At 50.0% G+C, this 17980-nt stretch overlaps 1 protein-coding gene across 7 annotated transcripts in view; it reads right to left on the bottom strand.

Annotated features, from left to right (window-relative positions):
• NRG2 (neuregulin 2) overlaps positions 1 to 17980 on the bottom strand; it is a 180060-nt gene that overhangs the window by 58010 nt on the left and 104070 nt on the right. For 2 of the 7 annotated variants that reach the window (XM_082454115.1, XM_082454114.1), the window contains exon 1: positions 826 to 1023. The exons of the other annotated variants lie outside the window; for them this stretch is intronic. In XM_082454115.1, coding sequence (XP_082310241.1) covers positions 826 to 910 — 85 coding nt within the window. In that variant the 5' untranslated portion in view covers positions 911 to 1023. Of the gene's footprint in view, positions 1 to 825; positions 1024 to 17980 lie in introns of those variants that run through there. 7 annotated transcript variants of the gene reach the window in all.

The following is a 17980-nucleotide window of genomic DNA, read 5'->3' as shown; positions in this document are numbered from 1 at the left end:
ATCCCAATAATGCAAGCCTAGTTCTGGAGGGGAGGACCTGCACACCTTAGGCCCATCCCTGAGAAGCCCAAGACCAGTGCACTGAATGGAGACCCCTCCTCCTTCCCCCCTGCAGCTGCACAGGGAGGGCACCAAAGTGGGTCTCAGCACAGGCTCTGCTCACTCAGAGCAACTTCTCACCTCCCAGAACCCAAGGGAGTCACTCCTGAAGACCAAAGGGGACAACTGCCTGATGCCTGGTCCAGTTCTAAGGGAAATACCTGTCACAGAAGCAGGGGCTCCCTACTCCCTGGGGCTCTCCAGGACAGGGCATCCCTTCTCGGGAGGTGGCAGGCAATGCTGCCCTTGCTCCAATGGCTGAGCAGAACTCATGGAGGTGTGGCACATGGGTGGCAGCGAGCCCAGAACACACTCTGAGGACGGGAAGACAGTGACAGCTCCCTGAGCGCTGCGGCCAGGCCAGGCCCCGCGTCTGCCTGTCCGCTGTCTTTTGGTCATCGCCCCGGCCCCACTTTGCTACTAGCTGTGGGGTCCTCGCCGGCAGGCCGGTCCGCTCGGGTCGCGCCTCTTTCCCGCCCACTCCGTCGGGAGGCGGCGGCCCGGGAACAGGCGCGCACAGCCACCGACCGGCTCCGAGTGCGCAGTCCTTTGCCTGCCCAGCCGCGGAGACCCGCTTGCACGCAGGCACCCGCGCCCCTCGGTGCCTGTTACCTCGGTGGCCGCTCGCACAGTCCCGGACTCAGCCGCGAGGCGCTGGGGGCGGGTGAGAGGGCGGCAGGTTTCTCCCAGGGAAACGGGGTGTCTGGGTGCGCCGAGGTGCCCTACCTTTCTCCCCGGGTTCGAGCTCCAGCTTCCTCCCCTCTCGGTGCTTCTTGGTGCGGCCTCGGCCCCTCCTCCTGGACTCCGACATTCTGCCCCGGGTCCCGGGTGATGGGACCGATGCGAGATGCGAGGCGCGAGGCACGGGAGGCAGGGGGACGGCCTGAGCTCTCCGCAGCCGCGCTGCGCCCCCGCCGCCTGCAGCCCCAGTGCCGGAGCGCGGCAGCCTTTCTTATAGGCGGTCACACCCTCCGGGGGAGGGGAGCGCCAAGCCTTAACTCTTCCCCTCCCGCGCCCAACGCCCTCACCACTCACCCCCCCACCCGCCCCGGCTGCCGGGGCTGCGCGCGCGGCCGGGTTTGGCCTTGGACCCCTCCCGGGGCCCACCGAGGGAGGCAGGACCGGCGCCCAAACAGAGCGCCACGACCTCCTCGCCCGGAGAGAGGGCTGGAGCTGGGCTGGGGGCCTGAGCCGTGACTGAGGAGGGGGAGTAGAGATCCCCCAGCGAGGGCCAGGCTGAGGACAGCATGGGGGTGGGGAGACAGCGAGAGTACAGCCTAGGGAGGGACCGAAATGAAGCCCACTGACCAGCCCAGCGGAATGGGAAGCACTCTTGCTTTTTGCAGTCTGTCTCCACTGCTTCGTGTGCCTACCAGCCTGCCCGCCCACCCCGACCTCAGGGGCAGTGTGCCTGTGCCTCCTCATCCCTGAAGGTCTGGCTGCAACCCCCTGGGATCCCACCAACCGGGGCAATACCTTTTATGGAGCCACCATTTGTGCCTGGCTGCAGGGGTCTGTGGCCCAGGACCCCCTCCCAGCCAGCGCAGGCTGCAGCCAGAGAGAAACCTGGGTGCCCCAGGTGGCTAGTAGCGCCCCCTCCCACACACACTGACAGCCCAGGCTGCCAGCACCAGCTGGCTCTTCTCTTCAAGGCCTGTGATGGTGAATTCAGACACTGGAACCCCCCTGCCCGCCAGCACACCTCGCACAAGCCAATGGACGAGGGCTGTCAGAAAGGACAGCGTCCTGCCTCCTGCCTGGGTGTGGTGCTGAAAGGGTTACATAGAAGAGGCTCTCCCTCTTCTGGCTCCCAGAAAGCCTGAGCCTGCGGTTTGCCTGCCTCGCTCTGCCTGAGGTGTCCCCTTACAGCCATCCCAACTGGAATCAGAGTCAAAGATCATCTTAGCCAGTCCTCTGCCTCCTCAGGAGAGGGTCCCAAGGCTACTCTGGACAGTGTCCTCCTTAGGAGAGCCTGGAGCAGGTTAAGGCTCTGGGTCAAGGCCAGAGACTCTGAGGCTCCAGGGCTGCCTGGGGGCCTGGCCAACCTTGAGGCCAAATGGGGAGGGGCGGGGGTGGGGGGATGGGGGGGGTGGACACAGAAAGAGAAAAGATGCAGGCAATGCCCACGCAGACGGCTGAACTCTAGTGCTCTTGGGGCCTCAAGCCTGTCCCATCAGGGGCCAGCTCTGGGAAGACCAAGTGTAAGAGATATCCCTCCTCCCACATCCCAACTGGGGTACAGTGAGCACTCACTTCAATTCAGGTAGCACTGTTCTCTGTGAGGTGGGCAGCGAGGGGTCCTGGGCAGAGCCAGAGTCCAGGTCTCACTCATCCCCTATTCATTCAGCTTCCAAGTTGGCATTCACATCCATCCCTCCCCAGCCACCCGGTCACTGCCTCAGTTTACTCTCTCCTCCTGTCCCACAGACTCTGGTCTCCTTGCTTGAAGTCTTGCCCTCTCAGTTCTGACCTCCTCAAGGCCATCAGAGTGAGCTTGCTAAAACACAAACCAGATCACTTACTATTGCCTACAGGTTAAACCTAAGCTCCTCATTGATATCCAAAGCCCTGTTCCATTGGGCCCCAGCTCAAAGCCTTCTAGCCTCTAATCCTGTGCCTTAGCCACATTTACTTACAAGCCAAACACACCATATTGTCTCCTCTCCGTATCTTTGCACAGACTAATCTCTCTTCCCAGAATGGCCTTCCCCCCTTCCTGCCTCCCTGGCCTGGCCTGGCTACCCTCTCTGTTCAATCGTTTAGCCAATATGTAGTAAGGCTTATTGTGTTTCAGGCCCAGTGCTATGTGCTGGGGATTGGCTGTGAGCAAGACAAACATGGGCCTACTTACATGAAGATTACAGTCTTGGTGGGGATGGACAAACAACTAATTACACAAATAATGAATTAATTAAAATTTGTGTTAAATACTGAAGAGATGCTCGCTCAAACAAATGTTTCTATATGTTGACATACAGGTTGATAGAGGAAACAGATTGTAGTGAGGGAAGTCATTCCCTAGGAAATATTTAAACTGGGATTCAAAGAATGAGCTGGAGTTGGCTGGACTAAAGGGAGGTGGGAAAGAGCATTCCTGGCAGAAGCAACAGTACCTCCAGTGGCTATGGGGCAGGAAGGAGCTTTTGTGCCTTTGCAAAACCAAAAAACAGTCAGTGTGCTGAGGGGTGTGTATGCGTGTGTATACGGGTGTATGCGTTTGAGTGTATGTAAGTGTGTGTATGGGGTATGTGTATCTGCATGTAAGGTAAGTGTGTGTGCACCTGGGGTGTGGGGGGATGTGGAGTGGCACACACGTGTGGAAGGAGCCTGGAGAGAAGGCAAGCAGCAGTCAGATCAAGCAGGATACTGTAGGTGCAGTAATGGTATTGGGGTTTATCCCAAGAGCAATGGTCTGCTTCCAAAAGCTTTTAAGCAGCGTTTGTGAGGGGTGGGAGAGGGCAATCACCCGATCCTCTGCTTCCTAGTACTTTTTATGTATCTCTATAAGAATACATCACTGTGTATTGTTTTTAGTCCCCCCTCCCTTTTTTTTTGGCCACACCACGCAGGGGATCTTAGTTCCCCGACTAGGGATTGAACCTGCGCCCCCTGCAGTGGGAGCGCGCAGTCATAACCACTGGACCGCCAGGGGAGTCCCTGTTTTTAGTTTCTACCTCTGTCTCCACCGCTAGAGTCAGGCCCCTTTAGGGCTGGGAGCCCAGCACCTGGCACATGGGAGGTGGCCTGTACCTCCCTGTGGGTCAGACGAGTGACCCCCTCCCACTAGTGAAGAAAGGCCCAAGGGCAGCAGCAAGACAGCATGGCTCCAAGTAGGAGCCTGCAGCCAGAGCTCTCATGGCTCAGTCTCGATGCATGATACGAGTCAGAAATGCCACGGCAACTGCACGGGGGCATGAGCACTCTCCATGGGCTGGGATATCCACACATACTCCTGAGGGAGGTGGGGCTTGAAGAAGGGCTTCCAAGGTGGGGAGGATTTCGATAGGGGGCAGGGGAAGGGTTCCAGTGGGTGAGATATGGCAAAGACCTAGGGGAAGCAGTCGCTGGGCACTGGCTCAGGAGACCATGAGCAGACCAGGTTGCTATGAGGAGGCTATGGGAGTTACTAATAATTAATATGGCAAACACTTACTGGGCACCTAGTGTAAGCCAGAGCTCACAGCGCTCAGCAGGTCAACCATTAACTATCTTTATTAAATAGAGCCTACTAGGGGACAGGCTCTGAACATTGTGAGGGTCAGGTAAGAGCTTGAACCAGGGGGCAAAGGCGACGGAAGCAGTAGTATTAAGAATAGCTAACATTATAGTATTAATTCACTTAATTCTTTACAACAACACTATAAATAAGTATCATTATCCCCATTTTGCAGAGGAAAATGGGAAACTGGGGCACAGAGAGGTGAAGTTATTTTTATTTGTCCACGTCAAACGACTAGTAAGTGGCAGAGCAGGGTGAGGCACCTATGCGGTTGGGTACCCAGAGCACAGACTCTTTAGCACAGCTCCACGGTGTGGCTCAAGAAGATGTGGAAAAGGAGAGAGTAGAGAAACGGCCTCCTCAAGGCCACCCACTGGCCTCGGGCCCTGCACAGTCCCCGTAGCCCTGTGATGGCTACTTGATGCCTCGGTCGCAGGCAGGTGGAGAGTCACAGGGCACCACGAGGTGTGCTGGCAGGGCTCCCACGGCCCCGCCCCCCAGTTCCTGGAGCAAAGGCTTCCTGGCGGGAAGGACAGCAGGCACTTGGAGCACCCCCAGCCTGGACCAGGGCTCCTGCCATGAGCCTGAAAATGACCCTGGAAGCCAGACCTGTTGCCATGGGAACTCCTCCTTACCACAGGTTGTGCAATGCCCTGTACAACCTCATGTGGGAGCGAGCCAAACCTGGGGATGGGCCCAGAGACCACATCACCCAGAGAAGAAGCCTCTCCCCAACCCTGGTTTCACAATGGGACACTAACAGTAACGTAACAAGTTAATTCAATTCCTTTAAGGAGCAATAACACAATGTTTAACGGGCTTACAAACTTTTTTTTTTTCCTTTTTTAACATTTTCCCCTCCACTTTGAGGCTGTACCACCGGCCAACTTTGAAGTTTAGCAAAGTTTAGACTTGTTTGAGTCATGTGCAAAAATGCCTTTGAGTGAAAAGGGAAAAAAAATACTATCCCTTTCTCCACCTGAGACTTTGGGGCTCCGAGAGGATTACCTGTAAAGTTCTCCTGCAAAGGGGTCTCAGGGACCGAGCCCCCTCCCCGTGGACTCACTGCTTGGTGGGGTTCTCCAGGAGAGTGTCAGTGACCTCAGGCCAGGGAGAGCCTGATGCCCTTCCTTAGGGCCACCTCCAGCCCAAGAAAGGGCACCCCTGAGCCAGCCCTGAGCCCCTGCATGTTCGCCCGGGGAATTAAAAGTCCCTGGAGAAGATGAAGCTACTCTCACTCTCAGCCACCCCCGTTTTAGTGCCTCAAAGTCACGAGGCTCCTCTCCCTCACTCCCCACCCAGTGAAGCTGCCAGAGGAGGAAATAGATCAATATGCCACTCCCTGTAGGACCGGAGAACTTCCCAGTCACCCTGGAGGATTATGCAAGGAAGGGCCTGGGAAGCCCCGTACCCCATGACTCTAGGAGACAGTGGGATCCTGGCTGGAGCCAGGTGTGCCCTGAGGAGTGCCTGAGAGTCAGTCCCAGACCACCAGGCCCAGAGAGAGACTCTCCCAGAAGCTGCACCCGGCCTGCAGCTTCAGCATCCCTATAAACCACGACAGATTTCTTCTCCTACATACAAGCTCGCTCATGCTTCCACCTCTCCCTGACAGCCTGCAGAGAACCGGGCAGCCAAAGAGAAGGGAGCTGCATAGTTTGGACAAAAAGGAGGGGCTGAGTTAGGTGCTAGGACACCTGGGCTTGGGCCCAGTTTTGCCCCTGAGATTAGGTTCATCTGAGCAGGTCAGTTTCCAGGTCACCAGGGACTCAGGCTACAAAATGGGGAGAAGTGCCCCCAGATCTCCCTGCCCCCCCAGCCTGGGAAGGCCACTAGAACCTGGGTGATCAAGGGAGTAAGGGGCTCGAGATCATTGCAGAAACACTCGACTGCCGGGTGAGAATGCCTCTGGAGCCACACACAGCCCTGTAAGCCCTGGCTATTCCCCTCCGAATTGTGCCGGCCCGCTCAGCACGCACATTGGCACCCACATCTAGGTGCATGAACTCCCCTAAGCCCTGGCAACGCAGAGAGATTGACATCAGTCATCCATCCCACCCAGGCTCCAAACCAGTCCTCTTAAGACTCTGATGCTCTGAGCAAGACTTGGTTTCTCCTCAAGGGGGGAAAAAAAAAGAGCCCACAGGCCTTTCTCACAGAGATTCCACTAAGCAGATGAGGAAATTAATTTCTGATCTTCTAGAATGAGGACATTTGAAAAGGGCTCAGCCTTGGGCAGCTCCCTAGCCTCAAAGGCCCACACCAACAGTGCCAAGGTGCAGGGCCATGCCTCCCCGCCATGCCCTTTTGACCCCATCCCCTTTCCTTTGGCTCCTGCAGGGACACAGGTTAGCTGTCCCAGAGCCTGAGCTGGGCCTGACTCGGGGGGCTGATGGGTGGGCACCTCTGCTTCCATTCCCATTGTTTAGAAGCATCTTCCTGCCCCAGCCCACCCAATCCCAAACCCAGGAGAGAATTCATGCCTCCTGCTCAGGAGTTTGTCCTTCCTTTCAGCCCCTCTTGGGAGAGAGAAGGAGGTGGAAGGGAAGGGCAGGCCCATCCCAGGAGGAGCCCCAGGACAAGCTGGGAGGGCCCAGGAGAGAGAAGAAAGCATTGGCCAAAGAGAGGGTGGAGAGACGCCCCTGGCTCCAGGGGCCGGGAGAAGAAAGCCGAGGCAGCAGTGGGAGAGCAAACCAGGGGAGAGGTGAGGCGACAGGCAGGCCTGGGCAGGGCTGGAAGCAGGATGGAGAGAGGAAGTGAGAAACTGGAGCAGCCCCGGTGATGAAGGGGGGTGGGGGGAGTGTGACGAAGATGACAAAGAAATGTGGGCCCGGAGGGAGGCGGACTAGGCGCCACTTTCAGTGTCCTCAGACACCTGCTGGGTGCCCTTGGGCAGGTCTCTTTCCCTCTCTGGCCTGCCTTCCCATCTTGAAAATGAGATTGGACTAGATGATCTTGAGAGGTCCTCCCGTGTGAGGAACCTAAGGGTTCCATGCTTACCAGCAAGAGGGGAGGGGGCTGGGAGCAGACAAGTGAGTGGCCCCAGTCTGACAGATGGGGAAGGGAACTGGTCCACAGGCCCTTCTCCCAGCCGCACGCTCTCCCTTAGCTCTTTCCTTCTGTGGCCACTTGGCCTGGCAGAAGCCCTGAGTTGTTGTCTGTAGGCCCTCTGTTAGGCTGCAGGGAGGGAATCAGGGGCTGGCACAAAGCCTGGGGCATGGGTATCAGTCCCCGCCGCGGGGGGCCGGGCTGCCCTGGATTCCTGCTGCCAGCCTCTTCCAAGGCACAGCCTGGGGGCAAACTGCCCCGTCTGCATGGAAACACCTGGGAGACTCTGGCGCTCCATCTTGTGCGACCCAGAGCCACACTTCTCCCTGGGGTGAGAGGTGGGAGCCTGTTTACCTTTCCCAGTAGACAGGGAAAGGGGTGTGATTCAGTCCTTCTGCCTGCCTTCTTCTTTAAGCTAACTGTGTAATTACACAGCAATAATAATAACTGGCACTTACACACCGAGGCCTGTGAACGTACATAATTTATAACGACATAATGACTTGTTTGCTGGCCTGGGGGCTGTGGGGACCATGCACAAGGGCTGAGCTACTGTCTACACCATCCCGGGGACACAGTGACTGCGTGCATCAGCAACCCATGAAAGCCAGTGCTCCCAGAAGTAATTGTGCCCACTCTGCAGGTCCCGTCTGAGTGTAGCAGGGATAGTGAGGGGCCAGCCCTCTTATATGGAATCGGCTCACATCTCTCCATCCACTCTGGGAGGTCAGGCTGGAGGGGCCAGTGTCCATCCCCACCCCCTTGAGGACTGAGGGGGCTCGTCTAGAAGGTTGCAGTCCCTTTCCGGGCAGAGGGAAACAATTCAATCCAGACTGGCAAATTTGGAGAGACTCCTGGTCACCGCCCAACGGAACAAGAGGCCTTGCCCAATATAGGCATTTATGAGCCTGGAGGCAAAAAATTCTCTTCTCTCTCTCAGCCCTGCCCAGCCTAGCCCTACCCAGCCCAGCCTTGCCCTGCCACCCCAGGCTTGGCTGCTGCAGGGACCACAGCCCAGCTTCCCTGGCCTGGTCTGGGTGCTGGTTCACATGCCAGACTTGGACCTCTTAGAAATTCCCAAAGGACAACTTCACAGATGCTAATTTCATCGTAGCTCTGGCAGCCCTCAAGGACCCTGAAGACCCAACTCTGGCCCTGTCCTCTTTCTTCTTCCTGCCCCCAATCACCACTTTCCTTCTCCTCAGAGCCCCTGCTTACAGCTGATGGAAGTCCCAGCACTAACCACAAAGCAAAAACCATGAAAACTTCTAGGCTCTTGGCTCTTGGAGCACCCTGGAGTGGGAGTATCATAATTCACTCAGGAGCAAAAGGTCTACAAATTCCAAGTAGATACGATACCAAGACAGGGCCAGGAAACCTGAGTTCTCTTTTCAGCTTGGCCAGTTTTTTCCTGGTGGTTCCTGAAGTCATATTTTCCCTTTGGGCCTCGATGTCTGCTTGCCTGTGAACCAAGGGAAGCCGAAATGCTAGCCAAAGGCCACTCTAGCCATGAACCTTCAGAGAAGAGCTCTGAGTCTCCAAATGTGTTCCCATCTCTAGGAACTTCATCCCTGGCCATCAGCTGTTGCCCATACAGCTGGCTCTCTAGCAGCCTCCCTCCTACCTTTGGAAGGTCAACCATTCATTGCTGGAAAACTCTGCTCTTGTGAGCCCAGCCTGTGGGTGTGTATGGGGATGCGTATGGGAACCAGCAAGCACCTCCATGGCCTCAGGAGCTCTGAGCACCTGCCCCTGGCCATTGGATGCTGCAGAATTCCGTTCAGTCTTCCGAGGGCTGCAGACCACAGCATAGAATCATCCACCATCCTCCCACCATCACGACAATGGCAACAATGAGGAGGAGGATGTCAATGATGGTGACTTCGATAACCCTCTTGCACCCATACTCACCCCTGAATCCACTTCTGACACCCTGTCGCGGTCACACCCAGGCTTCTGGTGAATCTGACTCTCTCTCCCACCCTCTCTGAAGCAGTGGCTTCTGAAAACTGTGGTCAGCGAAGTGCCTACCACAAGGCTTTGTCTAATTACCCACATTGTTCTGGGTTCTAAATGATGTCCAGCCAACTGCTTCCTTTATGTCATTTTATATACAGTCTTCCACCCCAAATCAGTCCAACACCACCAACCCACCCCATAGTCCCTGAGGCTCACCTCTTGGCCAACGGCTTCAAAAGTTCGGCTGCCTGAGGGGATCTCCACCAGAGACTTTGTGTCTCTTCTGCTTTGCTTTTTTTTTTTTTTGCTCCTTGGAGTCAGACATTACACCCTCAGCACCTGCTCTGTGACAGACGCAGTGCTGGGCACTGCAGGGACACAAAGGCCCTGCCCTCAGGCGCTCACGGTCTAGAAGGAGGATAACACTTTCACAGATGGACAAAAATCACAGTGTAAGACAGCAGCAGCAATTTATGGATAGTTTCCTATGAGAGGATCATTCTAAATATCCTGGAAGTTCCTTGGGAAGAGTTAGTGTGACCCGTGGTGGTCAGTCAAGGTGGGCTTCCTATAAAGGAACGGGAAGATTCCAATTAGCAGAAGGGGTTGGAGGTGAGATGCGAACTGGGAATGGGAGGATGGATGTCAGAGGGAGGTACACTGACTTATAAGGGAAATCAGGATGCTTCACATCCTACACCTGGGCCCTCTGGCAATTTCCCTGTCCCTACCACCTCAGGACCAGGGAGCCCGCACATTTGGAGTGGCCTTAAGGCCACCATTGGCCTGGAATTCAGCCTCACTTAGAGCTACCTTCCTCTAGCTGCTTTCCAGGGCTCCACAAAGAAGAATGACACCCTCTCCCCAAAATGCACATGTATACACATGCACACCCACCCTAAAGACAGCAGCTTCATGAGCTTTTCTGTCAAATCCCCTAGGATCCTCCCACTACATATATTCTCTCTGTCCCTCCCTCGTTCACTCATACCTGTCTATACCTCATCCCTCCTATTGTAGTCCTCCAATCCATTACATAACTCTGTTTGGGATTATTTTTGCCCAGAGGTGTGAGCTGCATTTCTGCATATTTAAGCTGTCCTTGATTCATTCCTGCCCATTTCTTAGTTCTGTTTGCCCAGGGTGCCCGCCCCGCCCACAGGCTCCAAGGCCCCTGGGAACATGCCCACATCGGGCTCAGCCTGCCTCACAGCTAATCGGCTGCTCCACTCCGGGCCCAAGAGAGCAGACACAGAGCCATGCGGGTACCGCTCAGGTGGGCCCCAGGCCAGGGTAGGCCCCGGGCCTTGTTACACCAGAGTCACAAAGACTCTGATGCCTTTCATTGTTCTCCATTCCTCCCTCCCAGCAAGCCTTGGCCCTTGTATCTCCTAGTCTTTTCCACCTGCAGGGGTTGCACTCCAACTCTATGGCCCCAGGGTGAGGCCCCGATGATTCAAGGGGGAAGGAACAGTGGGAGGAAAGACAAAATGCTAATTAATGGTTTATTTCCTATTAGCTTCTCACAAATAGAATGGCTTAATGTAATTACTGAAATGGTTACAAGGGGGCTCTTGTTGCATTGTAAAACATTATCTGACAATCATTTTATTTTTAAGAGCTCATTACCAAATAGACTGGAAGTCACTCTCCAGCCTTCTCTCCTGCTGCGGGATGGGGTGATTTGGTGGACAATAAGATGGGGAGCCTTTTTGCTCAAGGTCACCAGTTGAAATGAGGATTCAACCCAGCAGTTTCCAACTACTGCGAGCAGCCGGTGCCAGCTGAGCTGCCAAGGCTCGCCGGGCTCGGTGGTGGCCAGGACCCGCAGGTCCTGCCCACATTACTGTGTCTCATGCAGGCCCCTGACTACTGGGTCACCAGGGAGGACACTGAGCTCCTCGGGACAGACTGCCACCCGAATTTTGCTCCTCGCAGGCCAGCACCACCACCACCACACCTGTAACCTGTGCCTGAAGGCTCTGTCCCAAGGCTCCCTTCGCAGTTATTTTGCTCCTACCACGTGCCAGACTGTGCCGATGGATCTGCACGTGTCTCTCATAACACTCTGAGTATTGTTATCTGATTTACAAGCAGCAGAATGACATAGCCTAAAAGTTTATGAAAGGCTCTGTGAATTTTAGATGATCATCTAGTTAAAATGAAAGGATCATGGTAACATTTGTACTGCGAAGATGCGATGGGAATATAGGAAAGACTTTCCTGGAACACGGGACTGCCTAGACAAAGGCACAGAGTGGGAACTGGCAGAAAGGGTTCAGAGAGGGATGACTATTTCACTTTGACTGACATCAAAGACACAGATAGGGAGTCATAAGAGAGAAGGCTGGGAAAATTGGGTGGGAACAAGGCAGCTCAGAGCTCTTGGAGCTCATGCCAAGGAAATGAGAGGACATAGAAGGTTTCTGAGCAAGGGGGTGACCCAACCCCCGTTCTCCCTTTGGAGGCTCATCTGGCAGCAATGTGGAGTACTGATCCCCTCCAAAACATTCCGAGTTACAGTCTCAGGGGTGCGGCCAGACTTGGTATTTGTAGCTATCCTGATGCAGATGGCATCTGAAACACACTTGGAGAAAATTGGCCCTAGAGAATCCAGTCCCCATTGCTCAGCTTGGCATTTAGAGTTTGTTGTAACCTGTCCCCACTATCAATTTTTTTCCTTACAATTATATTTTTAAAAGTTAATTGAGACAATTTACATACCATATAAGTGACCCATTTAAAGTACAAAATTCACTGTTTTGGGCGGGTATATTCACAGAGTTATGCAACCATCATTACAACTAGTATTAGAACATTTTCATTACCCCCCAAAGAAACCCTGTACTCTTTAGCACCCCTCTTCCCCCATCCCCTGCAGCCTTAGGCAACCACTGATCAACTTTCTGTCTCTATAGGTTTACCTATTCTAGACATTTCATATAAATGGAATCATACAACATGTGGTCTTTTGTGACTATCTTCTTTCACCTAGTATATTGTTTTTCAAGGTTCATACATCTTGTAGCATGTATCAGTGCTTCATTCTTTTTTATGACTGAATAATATTCCATTGTATGAATATACCACATTATTTATATATTCTTCAATGATGGAATGATGGACATTTGGGTTGTTTCTACTTTCTGGCTATTATGAATGGCGTTTCTATGAACATTTGTGTGTAAGTTTTTGTGTGGATGTATGTTTTAATTCCTCTTGGGTATATACCTATCTGGGAGTAGGATTGCTGTGTCATATGGTAACTCTGTTTAACCTTTTGAGGAAGTACCAGACTGTTTTCCAAAGCAGCTGTACCCTTGTACATTCTCACCAGCATTTATGAAGTTTCCAATTTCTCTATATCTTTGACAACACTTGTTATTATCTGACTTTTTGAGTTTAGCTATCCTAGTAGGTGTGAAGTGGTATCTCACTATGTGTTTTTTTAAAGTAGATTTATTGAGATATAATTCACATACTGTACAATTCGCCCACTGATACATTTCAATAGGAATATTACATTATTTCATTGTGGTTTTGATTTACATTTCCCTGATGAATAATGACATTGAGCATCTTTTCTGGTGCATATTGGCCATTTGTTTATCTTTCGAGAAATGTCTATTCAGATCCTTTGCTCATTTTTAATTGGGTCATTTATCTTTTTATAATTGAGTTGTAAGAGTTCTTTATATATTACAGATACACATCCCTTATCAGATATGTGATTTGCAAAAATTTTCGCCCAATCGTGGGTTGTCTTTCACTGTCTTGATGGTGTCCTTTGAAGCATAAAAATTTGTAATTTTGATGAATTCCAATTTATTTTTTCTTTGGTTGCTTGTACTTTGGGTGTCTTTTTTTTTTTTTTTCAGAACCATTACTTAATCCAAGGTCACAAAGATTTACACCTGTTTTTTCTTAGAGTTTTGTATTTTTAGCTCTTACATTTTTATGTTTGATCCATGTTGAGTTAATTTTTGTGTATGGTGTGAGGTATTCTTTCCCATGTGGATATCCAGTTGTCCCAGCACCCTTGTTATACAGACTATAACTGCATTTTTCATCAGTTCATCTCAGTGATTCTTATGTGGACTACAGTCTGAGAACCACTGAATTAAAGGATACAGAACTAGGCTAGGCAATGAGTGAAAGGGTTTAAACTTTGGTGGTCATATTAAGAATTGAGATAAAAGGACAGATGAGAGATATAGGGATGAAGGAAATGGTAACACAAGGTGACAGAGTGGTTGTAGTGACCCATAAAAAGCCGAAGATGACAATACTACGATTACACCTTTTCTTTGTACCCTTTTACAGCTTAAAACATGTTCCCACAAACCTTGTTTTATTCCATCCTCTTAATGAGATAGAGAGGGTTACCATCTCCGTACAACAGGTGAGGAAACTGATTGTCCAAGATGTGGTTAGTAAGCAGCCAAGACAAGCCCCGAGATTCTGAACATCAGTGACTAGAACACTGACGGGAGTTGGCAAAATGGGGGCAAGAGCTGCTTGAGTTGTTTAGACAGATTGGATTTGGGCTGCCAGCTGGACATGACTAGCGGACATCTGAAAACGCAGCACCAGAGTGGGCTCAAGAGGTCGGAGTTGAAGATGAGGTTTGAGGAGTCACTGTTGAAAAGCATCGTTAAAGTAATCGGCGCAAGCAGGCCTGCCAGGGAGAAAGCGTAGACAGAAAAGAGGAAGGCAGAAGCAGTTCCTTGTGGGAAGAGACCTATATTTAGAGGCCAGGAAGAAATCACCAGTGTAAGAGGCCAGGAAGGGTTGGGCCTTTTCCCAACTGTGGTTGGGAAAAGAGCTAGGAGAAGAATTTTCTGAGAATAATAGGGTGGGTCAACCAGTAGCAAACACTGAATAAATAGCCAGGAGGGAGAAAACTTCCAAAAGGCAAGGTGGGGGATGGAAGGGGCTAGGGGAAATGTCACAGATCATTGTTTTGAAGAGTTGGCCAATGAATCACACTTCACTGCTTGATGGAACTGTGTTACTTGAAGGAAACGCTTCGTGATCATCTTGTAAAGCAAATAATCACTCTCTAACCAATCAATGTCTGTCTGTCTATCTATCTATCTTAGAGAATTTTCACATAAAGGTTTTGCTTAAAGTTAGCTATGGCTGCCTATGGAAGGGATCACAATGTGCTTCTTAAATGATTACCTTTCCAGGGGCAGAGGAGTCAGACCAGGTTTCTGCAGTATGAGTACAGATTAAGCAAGCAGTTCTGTGAGTTTCGAGCTTGTATTCAAAGTCATGTATGGGGAAGGGAAATGGCAGGTATGGGGCCACTAACCCTCCCTTCCCCATGCCCCCTGGGCATCATATGGCCCTGTGTTACTAACAGCAAGAAGCCCTTGCCAGGACCTGGTCATTATGTTTAGCTTGTATGCATTAGCTGCCCGAGAAAACGATCTTCAAGGTTCCCTGAATCTCTGTAGCTAAATGACAGTCTGGAGAGAGGAGGGACCATGGGAGGCAACAAGATGAGAGACGAAATGTTAGAGCGATCAAGCATCTGGAGAAGGGTACTGGATACTCTCTTGTTCCACATCTTAGCCCTTATGGGTTTAGTTTGTATCAGGGTAGAGGTGGGGGGTGAGTTACATGGCTAAATGCCTGGCTTTGTGATAGTTTGATTCAACTGAGCAGAGCTCTCTGAGCATCTAGTCCAAGCAAGCTAAGCACGGTGGGGGAGACAGTGATGCTGAAGACAATCTGGTCTCAAGGAGCTCACAGCTGCCATACTAACAGACAAGAGATGTGGTCTCTTGCACATATTTGGCATGCAAATATTTGTGAAAACAAAATTGAATTAAAATATACAACACAGGGCTCTAAAAGAGAAGCAATGAATGTACATGGAATACTAGGTAACCACTTCAATGACAAATATGTTGGCTATGTCAATGTATGAAGACTGTAAATAAAATACAGCAATTGAACAAGGCAGAGACCACACCACAGACAGCTGTGTAAGGCTCTCAACCAAAATCAGAGAGACTACGGAGGGCAGTAGGGATTTACCTGTCTAGTGTTCCATAAGTTTTCTTCCTGTAAACTGGCTTAGGTTCATAATTAAAATGAGTGGTCTAGAAAACAGGTGTTATAGAACTGTGGAAGATGGAGTGGTCATGGAAGAATGAGACTGCAGCTGGGCCTTGATGGATGGGTAAAATTCTCCCGAGCCAAAGGGGGTAGGGAACATTCTAAACAGGGAGAATAACATACACAAGGGTTCAGAGGCAGGAATGTGTAGACTATAACAAGGCATAATGAGCAAACCAGCTTAGCTTGGAAAAGTAGATGTAGACCCTGATGTTGAAAGCTTACATGCCAATCTAAGGTATCTGGATTCTATTTTATAGGCTGAGGAGGATTCCTAAGGGTATTGGGCAGCAATTCTCAATCTTTACATTTGTGAGGATTAAATGAGTTAATCCAGGTAAAGTCCTTAGATCAGAGCTAAATGTTTATTATTAGTATTATTATTATAACCTTTGTGGCTTGTCTTCCAAATAAACCATAAGTTTCTTGAGGGCAGGGATTCTATCTTCCAGGGAAGGAGGGAAGTGTGTATGTGAGGGGGGTAATCATCTAACCCAGACTCACAGGGTCAGAGAAGGCATCCCAGCATAAAACATGGCTTCTCTGAGACCTTGAAGACATTAATCAGGCATGACGAAAGGCATATCTGGAGTGGAGATTGAGGGGTGAGAAAGGAGATTATTCCAGACGAGAAAACAGTGTATAGGAAAGCCCAAAGGAGGGAAAGTACATGAAACTAAAGAAAAGTTTAGCTACTATCCTCTGAGAAGTTTTCTGTTTTAAAAGCAAATGACAAAATGGTCATAGCATTGTTGCAGGATACAAGGTTAATATACAAGAATCAGTCACTTTCCTATGTACCAGCAATTAACAAGTGGAATTTGAAATTAAAAATACATTACCATTTACATTGGCATTCCCCTCAAACGAAATACGTAGAGATAAATTTAACAAAATGTGTACAAAATGTGTATAAAACTCTGATGAAAGATATCAAAGAGCTAATGGAGAGAGATTCCATGTTCATGAACAGGAAGGACTCAATGTTGTCAGGATGTCAGTTCTTCTAATCAGAATCCCAGCAAGTTATTTTGTGGATACTGACAGACTGATTCTAAAGTTTATATGGAGACGCAAAAGACCCAGAATAGCCAACTCAACATTGAAAGAAAAGAACAAAGTCAGAGGACCGACATTACTCAACTTCAAGACTTACTGTAAAGCTTACAGTAATCAAGACAGTGTGGGGGACTTCCCTGGTGGTTCAGTGGTTAAGACTCCACACTCCCATGCAGGGGGCGAGGGTTCGATCCCTGGTCAGGGAACTAAGATCCCATATGCTGCACAGTACAGCCAAAAAAAAAAAAAAGGAAACCCCGCTTTAAAAAAAAAAAAGACAGTGTGGTATTGCAAAAGAATAGACAAATAGATCAATGGAACAGAGCCCACATAAATATAATCAACTGGTCTTTGACAAAGGAACAAAGGCAATACAGTGGAGCAGAGATGTTTTCCTCAATAAATGGTGCTGGAATAATTGAACATCCACATGCAAAAAAATCAGTCTAGGTATATAGTCATTACACCCTTCACAACAATTAACTCAAAATGAATGATAGATCTAAATGTAAAATGCAAAACTGTAGAACTCCTAGAAGATAATGTAGGAGAAAGTCCAGATGACCTTGGGTTTGGTGATGACTTTCAAGATACGACACCAAAGGTACAAGCCTTGAAATAAATAATCGATAAGCTGGACTTCCATTAAAATTTAAAATTTCTGAATGTTCTCACCACAAAAAAGAAATGATACTTATGTGATGTGATAGAGGTATTAGCTAAAACTATGGTGGTAATTATATCACAATACATAAATGTATCAAATCAACACTGCTGAACTTCTAAAAAAATTTTATTTATTTTTATTATTTTTTTGCTGTGTTGCATCTTCTTTGCTGCGTGTGGGCTTTCTCTAGTTGTGGCGAGCGGGGGCTACTCTTCGATGCAGTGTGCAGGCTTCTCATTGTGGTGGCTTCTCTTGCTGCGGAGCACGTGCTCTAGAATGCAGGGCCTTCAGTGGATGCGGCGCATGGGCTCAGTAGTTGTGGCTCTTGGGCTCTAGAGTGCAGCCTCAGTAGTTGTGGCGCATGGGCTTAGTTGCTCTGCAGCATGTGGGATCTTCCCAGATCAGGGCTCGAACCTGTGTCCCCTGCATTGGCAGGTGGATTCTTAACTACTGTGCCACCAGGGAAGCCCAACACTGCTGAACTTCTTAAACTTACACAATGTATGTCAATTATATTTCAATTAAAAAAACAAAGAACTTCTGCTCTGTGAAAGACAATGTCAAGACAATGAGAAGACAAGCCATAGACTGGGAGAAAATATTTGCAAGAGACACATCTGATAAAGTACTGTTATCCAAAATAAACAAAGAACAATTAAAACTCAACAATAAGAAAACAATCAACCTGATTTAAAAATGGGCAAAGGACATGAACAGATACTTCACCAAAGAAGTTATACAGATGGCAAACAGGCATGTGGAAAGATATTCAATATCACATGCCATTAGGGAATTGCAAA

The sequence above is a fragment of the Balaenoptera physalus genome (assembly GCF_965194825.1).
Source record: "Balaenoptera physalus genome assembly, chromosome: 3".
NCBI classification, from domain to species: domain Eukaryota; kingdom Metazoa; phylum Chordata; class Mammalia; order Artiodactyla; family Balaenopteridae; genus Balaenoptera; species Balaenoptera physalus.
Note: the sequence above shows the minus strand (reverse complement) of the source record. Positions and strands in the feature narration are given on the sequence as shown.